The sequence below is a fragment of the Lepidochelys olivacea genome (assembly GCF_965140295.1).
Source record: "Lepidochelys olivacea isolate rLepOli2 genome assembly, chromosome: 2".
NCBI classification, from domain to species: Eukaryota; Metazoa; Chordata; order Testudines; family Cheloniidae; genus Lepidochelys; species Lepidochelys olivacea.
The window spans coordinates 157,822,777-157,838,464 of record NC_140412.1 but is presented as its reverse complement, the minus strand read 5'-3'; the positions used below and the strand labels follow the sequence as shown (position 1 = coordinate 157,838,464).

Here is a 15,688-nt window from a genome sequence, read left to right as displayed (position 1 = left end):
ATAATTGAAAATAGACTCTGTGTGTAAAATAAGATATTAAAACACATTCATTTTGACCTTACCCATAAATGTCCAAGGCTAGAAACTTTAGTTCAGTCAAGATGGCTGTCAAAAAAAAAACAAAAAACACCCCCCCAAACCCTACATTAGTTTGAGTATTGTTGTGTTTGTTTTAAAGTTATTACGTTCTGGAATCTGTGGGCTCAGAAGAACAAAAACTTGTGGAGAGAACCATAAAGATTTTTTTTTTTCCAATCTCTTGGTCCATGGTATCAATGTTTTAATATGTTGGCGGTTCTATAATTCCAGTTTCTTTGACCGGACTATCCTCCCTCTGTTCTCCTCTTGCTTGCTACTTCCCCACAGCTCTCTCTGGATTGGCAGAGAGTCACTCCATGAAGGCCAATTTTATTTTGACTGTTAATTGGTCTTCCTATAGAGTGACTGTCTACTGATCTGGAACAGCCCTCCCAATTTTTCTTCTACCTCAGTTACCTTTTTGGGTCTTTGTTCCATGTTGAAAATATTCACTTGGATTTCTGGTGCCATACTTAACACTTGAAACACCAGGGACTGGTGCCAGGAGAGAGACTTCCATTTGCTTCTGGGAACAAGAATATACATGAGAGAGCTGCTCAGTGGCTCCCAGCTTTGCATATGACTCCTCTGATTTCATCCATAAGAACACAGAATTGCCATGCTGAGTCAGACTACTAGAGCATCTAGTCTACTATCCTGAATAAGCAATGGCCAATAACAGATGGGTGAGAAAGGGGAAAACAAGTTTCCTAACAGGGAAAGCTTTCTAATAACCCCCAACTCTGATTGGTTTATGCCCTAAGTATGAGACGGTACCCTTATAGGATATGTAGAATGCCCTAACTTATGTGACTGGATGTTCTCATTGTCCATATACTTTTGTAATCCTCTCTTGACTTTTACTAGGCCATTGGCATATTGTGGTAATATCTTGTAGTATGAATTCCGCTCCTTTAAATGTTTAAACTTGTTGTAGTGCTCTTGTGGTTTGAGAATGGTAACAGGAGCCACCCAGATTTCCTTCTTTTTACTGGTCATAATTTTTTATGCCACTATCCTGTCCCCTTATTATTATGCCTTTGAGCCTGTTTAGTTTAATCTGACCAGTTGACTGTATTGATAGCCACAATTATCCAGTATTTGAGTGCCTTATAATCTCAAATATACAGTTATGTTGGTTTCAACCTCATTGAAGCTGGTGGGCATAATCACCCCCATTCAGGATAAACGTAAGAAACAATCAAGCTCTTTATAGTAGGAGCCAGTGCTCAAAACAGAGGCCATGCAGGAATGGTCAGAAATCAAGCTATTTAGGTGGTAGGGTTTTGCTGAGGATTCATTTGATTGCAACTCTGTGTGCCCCAGAGAAACACCACAGAAGTATGGGGGAGGGGGGGAAGCAGAGAAGCCCTGGTAGCGAGACCCTGATAAAGCAGAGCACTTTTTTGGGGTAAAGTGCTGGCAGAGAAGAGGCTTGGAACTGTGAGCAAAGAAACGGTCTCCTTCTCTTTGATTCTTGTTGTATTTAGAGGAAACAGGATAATGCAGTCTTGTTTGTTTACAAAGAAATACCTAGTTCCATCAATTTCTCCTCCTAATGGAAAAATACAAGATTCCCAAAACTGGCAAAGCGTTTGGTTGAAAAGGGGTCACACTGATGCAAGGTTGGAATCCAGTTTCCCAGGACAGAAACTGCGAGCTGATATCCCTGTTGAACCAAAATGGAACAAATAATGGCAGTGGTAGCAGAAATCAGATGGCCAAAAAGAAGTTAAACACGAACTGGAAACTTAACAACAACAAAAGGCTGGACACTTTGCCAAAGGTGTTTAAAGTACTATGTGGAAGTTTCTCAGAAAGAGCTGAGAACGAACTTGCAGGCAGAGATGAAATCTCTGGAGGAACAGCTACTGGGTCTGGTCAGATTGGGAAGTCCAAGCCATCTTTAATTCTCCTTGTCTGGAATGGAAAATTGGATTGATATTACCAAAAGATTTTCCATGAAATGGGGGAGGCCAGGAAAGCTTTGGCCAACTTGGAACTTACTACCAGATGAGCTGCAGCCAGGACTTAAGGAGCTATGAAATAAGTGTCCTAGATCACAGTGGAAGGCAGCTACATGGATATGGAATTGGGCCAGCCAGAGGACTTTGGTAAATAAGACTGGATATCTTCATTTTCTACCTTATTTGTAAGTCACAGATGCCGGGGGGGTGGCTCAGGAGAGGAAAAGACTATGTAAAACAGTGCAAAATCCCCATTATTTGAGTTGAAACAATCTTTGATGGAAAAACTCCCTGGGAGGCTTTTTGCCTCAGTTCAACGTCCTAGCTCAAATCAGTGCCTGGGAGAACTAACCAAAAAGGAGGTTTCTAGCAGCCAGCTCCAATGGTGCTGCAGAACTTCTCCCAGAAAAGAGGCTGAGTTATCCAGATCTAGTACTAACCCTTGATATGCAGTTTGGAGCCAGCCATCAGTCTGAAATGGCCAGTTCACAGCAAAGAGCTAGAAGAAGAGGGAAAAGCGACTCCTCCTGAACTGGCAGAGGACCCACAAACTTGTGTTCCTGTCATATCTAGATGCAATGAGGACTTTCAGGATAAGTGGACAGTGGATCAGCTTATAGATGCTCAGCTGGAATTGGACTTGCAGATAAAGATAAGTGAAAGGAGGCCAGAATCATTCCACAGCTGTGGAATTTTCCATGGAACTCAAATCTCGTTCTTTGCATCAGTGTAGCAGAAGCAGCCACTAGTGAGGAAGATGGAAGCTAATTGCTAGGAGCCTATTAGTACTGCTCTCTACTCCCGTGTGACTGAAAAGGAGATTCTAATTTTTGGTTCATGGCATTTTTGAACAATTACAAAAAAGTGATAAGTTTGGTTTGAAAAACAAGGGAAATTGACAATAATTAAAGGAGACCATTTAGGTAAGTGTGGGGGGATGAGCGAGGGGAGTTACTGTGAAATACTTTGGCCATAAAAAAGATTGTTGTAAATAGAATATGGGCAGACAGTCACCAGTGAAAGCTTCTCACCTAGTTTGGAAGATGGGGAGGAGGCGGAATATCAAGAGGAAGGGGCAAAGCTTTGAGGTACAAGGATCAGCCTCACAGATCATCTTTAGTTCTAGGCAGTTTAACAACAATAAGGGGAGTTTGGCTATCAGTATGTAATAGAATCAGTGTAATGCTCTGGGATAGTGGTCTAGTCTAAGTTATTAGGCCATACTCGCTCAAAAGCCTAGGAAATAAGAGATCAAAACCACCACCAAATTGGTCTCTGCCAAGGCAGTGACTGGGGAATGTGCAGAGGTCCAAAGATGTTGGGTGGGGGAAGGGCAGGGAAAGGGATTGGGTTTAAAAATTTGAAGCCTCTGTAGTTAAGATAATGGATGAGCTAATAATCTGTATGCATTTTAATGACTAGTAAATACCAGGAAAAGTCTTGAAAATCCAATCTATGGAAATTCCCTTTACAGATGTGATCCAGGTGAAGCAAATAATTTGTAGCCAATTGGTTTGCAGTGAACAAATTGTCCTGCTTCCAGGGACAGAAACTATGACCAGCTACCTGGTGTAGTAGCTTTCTAACAAAGGAAAGATAGAATGAAGACCTGTTTTTGAGACCCAGATCCTCAAGGAAATCTTAGCAGCTGAAGTACTTGTGGTTGTGAAGTCTGGACCCTCTACTACTTGCTGAATGGTTTCTGACAAGCTGCAAATAGTGAAGAAGGAGCTATGGTTACAAAACATGAACCAGTGGCTGTAGTAACTGCTGGCATAGAAGAAAACTATAAAGGGGAAAGGGATAAAATTGAGCTCTCAGAATTACTTTTGGATTAGTTCTTGCACAGTGCTGCACGTTTAAATGAGGAACAACAGAACAGTCTTAAACAGAAAATCTTAAGAATCGGGACTTGTTCTCCCAATCCAACAATGAGGCTGTAATGCACTGGTCCAGCACCAGATTGATAGTGGATGGAACCACATCATTTTATCAGGGGCAAAGAGGGAAGAGGCATTACAGGCCACTTAAGAAATATATCAGGAAGGCATAATTGAGCCTTCACCCAGTCCTTGGGCCTCACTCATAGTTCTAGATAAGAAAAAAAAGATAGCACCAGATTAAGTAGGCAATAGAAAATTAAATGAAGTCACTTTAAAGGATTCTTATCCATCCACTCATGAACAGATGATACCCTGGATGCCGTAGCATGTTCAATTTGTTTTTCCACACTGGATCTTAAAAGTATGTATTGGCAAGTGCAGATGGATCCAAAAGACGGAGGGAAAAACTGCTTTCACAGCAGGACAAGGCCTGTGGCAGTATAAAGTTGTGGGTTTCACCATAAGCAATACTCCTACCACATTTGAGAGGGTATTAGATGGCATTCCTCTCTCATCCTGTTTTGTTATATCTAGATGATATGCTGGTGCAGGCTAAAATCTTTTGACAAAAACAGATACATTTACCAAGGACCTGTGATTTAGCCTACAGCTTTGTATCTAAAACTGAATCCAAAGAGACGTAAATTGTTTCAAAAAGTTTGTTGGGCGCACAATCAGTAAAGTGGGGGAATTTCCACTGACAAAGAAAATTGAGGCTATGCAGAACAGGCCAACTCTCCAGACAATCACAGAGGTACAGACAGACCAGACATCCCTGCAGTTGCTTTTCAGATTCAGGAATCATGAAGGGACTCTTTGGCAAAACTATAGTGCTATGATTTCAGTCACACACAGGTCGGGACTCTAGCATGGTAATGCTGATGTCTTGTTTGGTTGATTACAAATGGTGCCCCAAGCACTATGGCAAGGAATTGGCTTTTCAGGGGATTTGTATGCTCAGGAGGAGACGAATTAAAGGCTTCCCAAAGAGAGAATTCCAATATTGGAATAGTATGTGACTGGAAAATCATTTGGCACATGCAGCCACTGTGGACTATAGTATCCCCTCAGAATGCCACAGTGAAAGCTTTCAGGTGCAGTGAGACAGCTTTGAGCTTAAAGATGAGATGGGGTTGGGGGGGGAGGGGAGGGAGAAGCCAGTGGGTGATGGATACAGGTATTAGCTAGTTGTACCAGATACATTGAAGAAGGAAGTTCTGAGGTTGTCATGACTCTAAAACTGCTGAAGAAAAGCTCTGGGTAAGCTTGAAATCTGGTGTCTTTCAGTAACAGAAGTTGGTCCAATAAAAGATATTAACTCACTCCCCTTTGGTCAGTTCTATCCTGGGACCAAAATACCAGCACTGCCAACATCTAAAACTGCTGGACCTTTTGGGGTTGCAAAGACCGTAGCCAAACTAAGAATGCTTTTATGTGGTAAAATGCAGGCAGGATGCAGAAAATTGTGTGTGGGGAGATGAGATTCATGCATTGTAAAGAAGGATCCTCCTAAGACCGTGAGAGCCTCTCTGCACCAATGGAATGCACTGCTGTTGGTAGACTGGTAGAGGCCCAACTATGTCTCAGACAATCAATATTTGTTGGTGGCCATAGGCTACTTCACAAAATAAAGCTTACCCAATAAAGAACCAAGAGACTGTGAAAAGAAGCAGAAGTTCTAGTGAATGGATTCAAAGTTTCTCTTTTGGTCTGTGAGCAACTCACCTGAGAACCCAAATATGGTGAAGAAATCAGAGTGCTTCTCAAATCTGCTGTAACACTCCTTAGGAATCCACAATACCACTCTGGCACACCCACAATCTGCTGGAGTGTTGGAAAGGTTCAATTGAACTTTGGGAGTTCAGCTGGCTAACTTTGTAGAACATCATCAAAGGGATTTGGGCCAGCATATCTCATTTCTTGTGATGGCTTATAGAACACCAGTCAATGACTACAAAGTGGGCCCCAGCACTCCCCTGGCTCATACCAAAACATGAGATCTCCACAAACCTCTTGTATGGAATTGCTGAAGAGGAACAAAGAAATCTGGACTACACAGAAACCTTATAAACCAAAACTGAAAAAGCTAACACCTCTGTTAGGGGGGAAAAATGGGAGGATAGCCATTGATACAATGAAAAGATTCTATGAATAAGGTCATATGGAGAAACTTTTAAGAGGGGTTCATTCCATGATCCTAGAAGAAAGGATAGGAGACCAAAGTTGAATAAACCTTAGCGGTACCCTATTACAGTACTGACTGACTCAAACAAAGTGGTGTGTAGGATAGAGTCAGGTCCCAGGATTTAATCAATGTTGTTCATAAGGACTATCTGAGAAGGTATCAAGATTAGGAATTTTCAGTGTAGATGTGTCCAGACCTGAGACTGTAGCTGTAGAAACTGAAGTTTGAAATGGAATGGCCAGTCTCCATCCCAGCTAACTGATTTCTCAGAAACAACACATTTGTCAGATCGGGCAGGGAGAGAAACTCGAGATCTGAGAGTAAAACCAATTTGGGCAGGTGATATGAAAAGTCCTGACAAATGCTATGTATATAGTTAATCTTGTATCAGTTATTTGTGTTTAAAAAAAAAAATTGTTTTTGAAATGGGTCATTCAGGATGTCACCATTTTGGACTCCATTGAGATGCTGGATGGAACTCATGGGGTGGGTGTGATGCAGGGATGGGGTGGGAAGAATTAACCCTAATTGATGCTGTTGGGCATAATAGCTATCAGTCAGGAGAAAGGTAAGAAGACAATCAAACTCCTTTTGTGGAATAGATAGCTGAAACAATAGAAGCCACTATCCAAAACACAGGCTATGCAAGACCAATCAGAAACTGAGCTATGTGGGCAGAGGGGTTTTGCTGAGGATTGATTTGATTGCAGCTGTGTGTGAGAACCCACACGAAACACACAAAAGAAACAAAGGCCCTGTATAAATTGGCAAGTTTCTGTGCAGTAAAGCAGCTTTCTGCACTGTAACTCCCAAGGTGTACACACTGCCAAGCCACTTAGTGTGCAGAAACTGCGCAGTTGTAGCGTTGTTAAAAAACAAAACAAAAAAACCAACCCCAACAAGAGGTGTACAACTTTCTGCGCCGGGGCTACTGCGCTTCAGTGCCAGTGTAGACACCATGGTCAATTACAGCGCTGCAATTGGCCTCTGGGAGGTGTCCCACAATGCCTGTTCTTGCCTCTCTGGTCATCGGTTAAACTCTACTGCCCTCAGGTGACCAACTGTCATCCCCACCCCGTAAATTGCTTTGGAATTTTGAAAGTCCCCTTCCTGTTTGCTCGGTGACGCAGTGCAGTGGTCTCAGCGCATCTTTCCCGGTGGCCAGGCCTGCCGCACGCGTCAGGTGATCCCCCACTTTGAGCTTTTGAGCCGCTGGACCTCATCAGCATTTGGGGAGAGGAGGCTATTCACTCCCAACTGCGCTCCAGCTGTAGGAATTATGATACCTATGGACAGATGTCATGATAGAGAGGGGTCATGACCGGGACACACTGCAGTGCTGGGTCAAAGTGAAGGAGCTGCGGAATTCCTACCACAAGGCATGGGAGGCAAACCACTGTTCCAGTGCTGTGCCCATGAGCTGCTGGTTCTACAAAGAACTGGACGCTGTACTCAGCGGCAGCCCCACTTCCACTGCGAAGACCACTGTGGATACTTTGGTAGCTCATGTGCCAGTTGAAAGTGGACTGAGTCAGGAGGAGGAAATCTTGGATGAGGAAGGGAAGGGGGACCCAGAGGCAGAGGATGATTCGGAGGTCCGAGATGCATGCAGCCAGGAGCTGTTTTATCCTGGAGGAGGCCAGCCAGTCACAGCTGTCGGATGTTGGTGAAGCGCAAACAGGGGAGGAGGCTCCTGGCAAGTGGATTTGACGTTGGGAATTGCTGAAGCGAGTTGGGGGGGGGGGGGGGAAGGAGGGTTGCAAAAAGCAGACTTCTCTCCCACCGCATGCCTACTCTGAGCAGCAGAACAGGTTGTTGATTGACTCCCTCACTCCACGGGAATCTGCCTCCGAGATCTCTAGGAAACTCTCATGGAGATACTGGGCAATCTGCTGCCGCAGGTTCTTCAGTAGAGCTGCTTTGTTTCTTGCCCCACTAACGGTAACTTTCCCATGCCACTGTGCTGTCACAGGGAAGAGGGGGACCATTGCTGCACACAGGTGAGCAATGTAGGGACCAGAGCAGAAGCTGCAGTTGTGGAGAACACCCTCCCTTGATTCCCTGCTCACCCTCAATAGCAAGATATCTTCCATAATGATCACATCCTGTGATCCACACACTGTGGAAAGTGTGGGGACAGGAATGATCATCAGCCCACCCCCATCCCCTTACAGTGCTGGCTTTCCCCAAGAGCCATGTGTCCAGTGTACAGCAGGGTCTGGGAAGAGTGATTGACCGTGCCCCTGCTCCTACTCACGATTTTGGGGGGCTTCTGGTTCATGTGTGCTTGCCTGGGGTCAGCCAGTTAGTGACAGGTGTGAGAGTTTTAAATCACTGAATCCATGTTCTCAGTGTTGCAGACAATGCTGCTTCTGTAAAATGTTGCATTTAAACTTCACAGAGATGACCTTGCGAGCCCAGCCTCCCTCTTTATCAGTGGCTGAATGGCTGCGCAGAATTAGAAAGCGGCCAAGAAGATCTGAGGAGGACTTTCTGCATGATGATATGAGAAATAGGAATTGAAGGAGTGGCTGCACAGCGAGAAGAGGGACCAAAAGGAGAATGTGACATGCCACAATGAAGCCACGGAGCGACTCTTAAACTTTATAGAGTGCCAAGCAGACATGCTCCTGACAATACTAGCTCTTCAAACCGAGCAGCTCTGCATCTGCGCTCCCCTGCAGCCAGTGTTGCAAAATTCTTTCCCATGTGCCCAACACGCTCTTATCAACCTCCTGGCTCCAGTCTATAGCTGCGGCATTCCACTCCTCCCCCATCACGGTCCAGCATTGAAGACTCTCACTACCCACTGCACTCAACACCCATCCCTCTGCAGTTTGGCCCTGCTGAAGTACAGTACCCTCTGCATTGTACTCCAAAGGAGAAGGTTGGATATGATCCCTGGACATACACAAATCTTTAGCTGTCCTGGGACCCCTCCTCCTCCTGGGACCTTCCCTTCCCTCACCCCCCTCTGCTGATTTTTTTGTTGTTGTTGTTTTGACTCTCTCTCCTCCTGTTGTCTTTTAATAAAAGAATTGTGTTGGTTTGAAAGCAATCTTTGTTCTATTAATGGAAAGCAAAATGAGCCCTGCAAAGCAACATACAATTATGTTAAACCCACATATTGCATCATGTGCACCAGTCTCCACTTAACATTACAAGCACTGCACTCCTGAGTACACTAACAAATATTAGTGGCTTTCAGCTTCAAATTGCTGCCTCAAGGCATCCCTGATCCTTATAGCCCCACACTGTGCCCTTCTAATAGCCCTGGTCTCTGGCTGTTCAAACTCCACCTCCAGGCGCTAAGCTTCTGCAGTCCGGCCCTGAGTGAAGCATTCACCCTTCCCTTCACAATTATGTAGCATACAGCACTCGGCTATAAGCATAGAAATATTGTCATTGGGACGCTGGACCTGGCCATAGAGGCAGCACCAGCAGGCCTTTAAACAGCCAAAAGCACACTCAACAGTCATTCTGCACTTGCTCAGCCTGTTGTTGAACTGCTCCTTGCTGCTGTCAAGGTGACCCGTGTATGGCTTCATAAGCCATGCCATTAAGGGGTAGCCAGGGTCTCCCAGGATTACAATGGACATTTCGACTTCCCCCTACAATGATCTTCTGTTACGGGAAGATAGTCCCAGCTTGCAGCTTCCTGAACAGGCCAATGTTCCGAAAGGTGTGCCTTTCCAAACCAGCCTGTGTTAATGTCCGTGAAGTGGTGATCCACAAGTGCCTGGAGAAGCACTGAGAAATACCCCTTGCAATTAATATACTCGGTGGGTAGGTGGTCTGGTGCCAATATTGGAATATGCGTGCCATCTATCACCCCTCCGCAATTAGGGAAGCCCATTTGTGCAAAACCAACCATAATGTCATGCACGTTGCCAAGAGTCACAGTCCTTCAGAGCAGGATGCAATTAATGGCCCTGCAGACTTCCATCAACATGAGTCCAACAGTCTACTTTCCCACTCCGAACTGGTTAGCAACCGATCGGTAGCAGTCTGGAGTAGCCAGCCTCAACAGTGCAATCGCCAACCGCTTCTCCAATGGTAGGGAAGCTCTCATTCTCATGTCCTTGTACGGTAGGGCTGGGGCGAGCTCATTGCACAGTCCCATGACTTTCCCATGTGGCTTTCCTCTGGAGTTCTGCAGCCACTACTAATCATCCTAGATGTGCATGATGATGTGATCCCACCACTCAGTGCTTGTTTCCCGAGCCCAAAAGTGGCATTCCACTGTGGTTAGCACCTCCATGACTGCTGCAAGCAATATCATGTTGTAGCTACTACACATGGTGAGATCAAAGTCTCACTCCTCTTGCCTTTGTAGTTTAAGGAATAACTCCACTGCCACTTGTGACGTGAAGTGTTGGTCAGAGCGAGCAGCATACTGGTCAACATTTCGGGATCCATTCCTGCAGCCCAAAGAGGCAGGGCAAGCAATACAGAAACAGTTGAAAGATGGCCCCAAATGCAGATGGAAGCACAGGGATTGCTGGAATGTGAAGCAATGCATCACAGGGCATTGGGACATGACCCAGGATGCCCCGTGATTCCCTCCTCCTTTCCACAACTCTTAACAGCAGAAGAGAAAGAGGTGCTCTGTGGGATAGCTGCCCAGAGTGCACCATTCTGAGTAGCACTACAAGTGCCGCAAGTGTGAACATGCTACTGCGCAGGCAGCTGACAGTGTGAACACAGCAGCGGTTTCTCCTATGTGCTCTGAGCGATGCTGTAACTCTGCCAGCGTAGATGTGCCCAAAGAAGCCTTAGGCCATGTCTGCGCTACCACCTGAGTGACATAAATTTTATCGGCATAAGTGGTAGTGTGCATGGCACTGTATTGGTTGGAGAGCTTCTGCTGACATAGCTACCACTGCTCATTTGAGGTGGTTTTATTTCAGTGGGAGAGCTCTCTCCTGTTGGCATAGAGCGGCTACACAAGCAATCTTACAGCGGCACAGGTGCATCAGTACAGCTTCATTTGTGTAGACGTGGCTTTGCAGCCGGAGAAACTCGGGTAGCATGATCCTGACCGCAACAAAAATAAAATGGAGAGATCTTTTGGGTGAAGTGCGGGCTGGAAATAGATTTGGAACTGTGAGCGAAGCAAGTGTCTCTAGCTGTTGTATTCAGGGATATAAGACCTCCTGCATTCTTTGTAAATAGGGTTGTGTGCTTAAAAAAATAACTGACCAATCATTAATTTCCCCCGCTAACCAAAACGACCTAGTAGGGCTTGAAAATGGGCTAACCAATTAAGTTGGCAAGGATACCAGTAATTCCTTCCTTGTCTCGGAGGTGTCGAACTATTATCCCATTTTATATATAGTGAAACCTAAGATTAAGTGACTTGTCCAAGGGCACACAGGAAAGTTGTGCTGGAGCGGGCTAGCACTCTAACCACTGTATTCTCTTTGCTCGTAAATGAGTTTCTCAGTGTCTCTAACTTCTTTTTCTTCTCAGGACTTCTTTTTCTACCGTTTGTTTTGTGGTAGAGTGACTAGAAATAGAGCTTCATAGATGAAGGTGTTTTTTGTTTTTCATAAAATCAGTCTTTTAAATAGTACAATGGTATGTTTTTTTGATTTTTTTCTTCATACATCCCTGCATGTGTGTTTTGCTTTTTTTTTTTTTTTTTTTAAAACCACTTTGCAGAATGCGCAAGTGTCTTCCTGGGTGGCTACATGTAATATAGAATGCAATTTATGCACGAGTAGTTCAAAACTTTAAACTCACAGGAAACGAATTTCACATTTTATTTGTTACAAATCCATATCTAGAATTTGATTTAATCATTTGGTACTTGTAATTGCTGGTATTTTCAAGGTTGCTAAACAAAAAATGTTTAGGAAGTCTGGTCTTAAAAGGATCGAACTCCTAATTTAGATTATGGATGAAGTAAGGTAAGGAGGACTGTTATTTATCTCTAGCTCTTAACTAATCAAGGCAAGCACTATATATCTGTTGCTTTATAAGCAACAAATCTTTTCAATTAATGGTTGAATGAGCTTAATCTCAATTTAAAAATTTTTATTTTTTAGGTCTGCCTTTACTTGTTCAAAGAACAATTGCAAGGACTATCATTCTTCAAGAAAGCATTGGGAAGGGTCGCTTTGGAGAAGTCTGGCGAGGGAAATGGAGAGGAGAAGAAGTTGCAGTGAAGATATTCTCTTCAAGAGAAGAACGCTCATGGTTTCGTGAGGCAGAAATTTATCAAACTGTTATGCTACGTCATGAAAATATTCTTGGATTTATAGCGGCAGACAATAAAGGTTAGTAAGCTTTTGATAACTTTTCACTTTTTATTGATTGTGTATGTACTCCTATTTCAAACTCTTCATAGGAATTGAAAACACAAATGCCACTTTCTGGACATTTCATGTTCTTTGATGCTTGTGGAAAGGTTGCTGCAAGTGTAATCTAGGATTACACGTGAGTTTTATTAAATCTGTTTTATTTAACTTTTTAATGACTGGTCATTTAATTTACCTCAAAAAACAATCAATCAACTGAGATCTCAAAACTAGGCAGCACATTATGTACAACTTGCACACAGACATTAAGCATTATATTTAAATTGAATGGTCTTGTCTAGTCAACTCAGTTTTTGTGTAGATACTGAACCATTTCTGTAAATCTACTTGTCATATGGTCAATATGCATATTTCTGTGCTCTGACTTTCTGCTACATTCAAAACTCATCTGTACAACAGCCAGGATTGCGTCAACAATTCACTGCACTCCCAGCAAGTTGTTCAGCCTCCGCTCCTCCTTATCTTGTGACAAGTTAAGCAATTACTCCCCCAAATAAGATTTACTTCTTTTTTAATTCAATTTTACTACCACAGTTGCATTTGGAGATGTATGCTACTCCCAATTGAGCTCTGCTGTCCCTTTCCTTTATATAGTGTCATATGACTATCTGTAATTAAACTGTCAGCTCCTGTAACTTAAGTAAAAGTCAATTTTTAGGATGTGACAAGGAAATTTTGCTCTTTCAAGGGATGGGTAGCCGTCTATTTTGAGAAGGTGTGTAGACCTGATCCAGATCTGATTTAGATTTTATTAAAGCATTACTAGATTTTATTAAAGCATTACTAGAAGATTTTAACATTTAACTTCTCAGACTTGCAAAAACACCCAAGTCAAACAGTTCCTATCTTTTTCTTAGGAATAGATTTTTTTTTTTCCTGTGTTGATAGGCAATATCAACGTAGCATTTTCCATGGGTAGTTGTCATAGAAGTAGTCAAAGCCCGATGCTAAATTTACCAAATACTAAAATGTCCCTAACATATCCTATCAAATTAGTTTCTCTCAGGAAAACTGAAGTGTACGAAGTTTGCTTAGAGTTCATCAATATGTTTTTCAGAACCTGCATTCAGTTTGTGAAAAGTATCTGAAAGTTATTCACTTAAAATTTGGAAGGGTAAAGAGACCATTGCAAGTGAGGGACCTCTCATAATAAGAGTACAAACTATTCAGAAGTAATTTGAGAGCTTCCATCTAATGGATAAAAGAAATAGAGAATTTAAAATAGTTTTAACTACGAGAACACATGCAAGTCTTGTGGTGGGGGATGAGGGGCGCAGGAATTGTAGAAGGAGAATATTAGTGTGCTTCAGACCAAGGAGGTCTGAACATCCTTGATGACTAATTACATAGATTAACCTTCTTATCATTCTACCTTCTTGTGGTGATGTATTGCTAATGATGAAATATATATAAAAAATATAACCTTGCAAATATTTTCTGTGATGTAAAAAATAGGTCCAAGGTCAATAAATCTAACCATTAACCACCCTTTCTTTTTTCGAAATAAGCTTGTGCCTCTGATCGGAGATTTCATGTAGCATGCATGAAACTCATGCTCCACACTGTTGTATAGTGCTGTGCTTACTAACTGCCTTCAGTTCCTTCTAAATTGCCTCCACTTGAGACCGAGTCTTAGCAGTTGTCCATGTTGAGTTCTACCTCGGCTGTGCCCCCATAGCTCTAAAATAAACTACTAAGAGGTAGTAGTTCTAGCTGTAGTTTAAAATAATTTCTCCCCTTCTCAGAGCTTTGTTACTGGAAGGGCATGCCCAGTTCTGCCTATCATATCGGGAGGCAATCCTGGTATGTGGTGATCACTCCTGGTGCATCTCTCGCTTCAGGGATCTTCAAGTTTCCAAAAAGTGCTTTTGGTCTGGCATGAAAATCTAGAGCTAGAAAAAACAGAGAGATCAAACTTTGGTTCCGCATGATGAAGAGCTTGCTGCACCCAGCCTCTGACCCCAGCCAGGGTACCCCCGCAAATACTGGTCTTCAAATAAGTCAGCTACCTCTACTGTCTCCAAGCTGCATTCCTCAAGGACATTTAAGAGGAAAACCCAAGACTCCTCTCATAAGACTTCCATAGGCCATGTCCCAAGTTCTCCTGGTAGGAATCTGCCTCAAAGAAGTCAGAGTTGCTGATGAGTCCAGCTACTTCAACACTCATTGGACTCTGACCTGGTACCCACAAGGCTGATGGTTCCTCAGGTAACCAGGGCACTGTTAAGCCTAAAGACTTCAAAATGTCAGCCTCTGATAGGCCACCAGTACCATCAAGGGACCGAGGCATCACAAACAGCTCTATTGCTACTCACTCAGTACTGAAGAAGACCGCATGGGCTCCATCTGGACTCCACTCAGAGCATCGGAGACTCACGGTACCATCAGCTCCCTCAGCTACCATTACTTTGGCTCAAGCCATGAACATGATACTAACCACGCTTTTAGTATCACAGGAGTTTCATTTTTCCCCAAGACCTATCTGTGTCCAAGCTCAAATCACCATTGCTCAGCTTCAGTCTTCTTTTGGCACCAATGACCTACAGATCCCTGGACGCCTGTCCAGTACTGACAGTTTTAGCTCAAGGTTCTTCTGGTGCTCCACCACTTCATCAGAATCCACTCTGAAGATCTTGACTTGGTCTCTCAAATATCTGTCCAAGACTCTCCTCTCCATCTCTGTAGAAGCTCTTTTCCAGAGATCTCTGAGGAAATTGAAATGACTTGTGAGAGATGTCCACAATCCTGCTGGTCTGAGCACCCATGGATGTCTTCACCCATGCCATGTGCAGCACCCACTTGGCCATACTCGGACCCTTGGGTGACCTATCACCAATTCACTAGCACCTCAAGCACTACCCATCTCAGACATAGGGAGGGTGATGGAGGTTGCCTATCTAGGAGACCAGAACCTCAGGAAGAGACCTTTTGAGGAACAGGAAGCTTGGGCTGATGCAAAGGTCTCTCCACCAGTCAACATCTCTTCTTCTTGACTAGATGAAGCTGTTATGCCACCTCCACCATCCCTGGCTGATGTCCTGGAACCGCAAATTTTTATTTTCTCATCCCTCTCCTAACTCCTTGGTGGTCAAGGTGGATAATAAATGTGGAAGGCAGCACCATACTAAATCTACGTTCTATGATAAAGATCAGAAGCACCTCGACCTGTTGAATAGAAAATCATATTTGGCATCTACTTTACAATTTAGAATTGCCAACTACCAGGCACTGGATGGCAAAGTACAACCAAAC

At 43.6% G+C, this 15,688-nt stretch overlaps 1 protein-coding gene across 2 annotated transcripts in view; it reads left to right on the top strand.

The window, feature by feature from the left end:
• Positions 1-15,688, top strand: part of TGFBR1 (transforming growth factor beta receptor 1) — a 71,783-nt gene that overhangs the window by 18,075 nt on the left and 38,020 nt on the right. For both annotated transcript variants that reach the window (XM_084621248.1, XM_084621249.1), the window contains exon 4: positions 12,164-12,394. In XM_084621248.1, the coding sequence (XP_084477374.1) occupies positions 12,164-12,394 (231 nt within the window). The remainder of the gene's footprint in view (positions 1-12,163; positions 12,395-15,688) is intronic.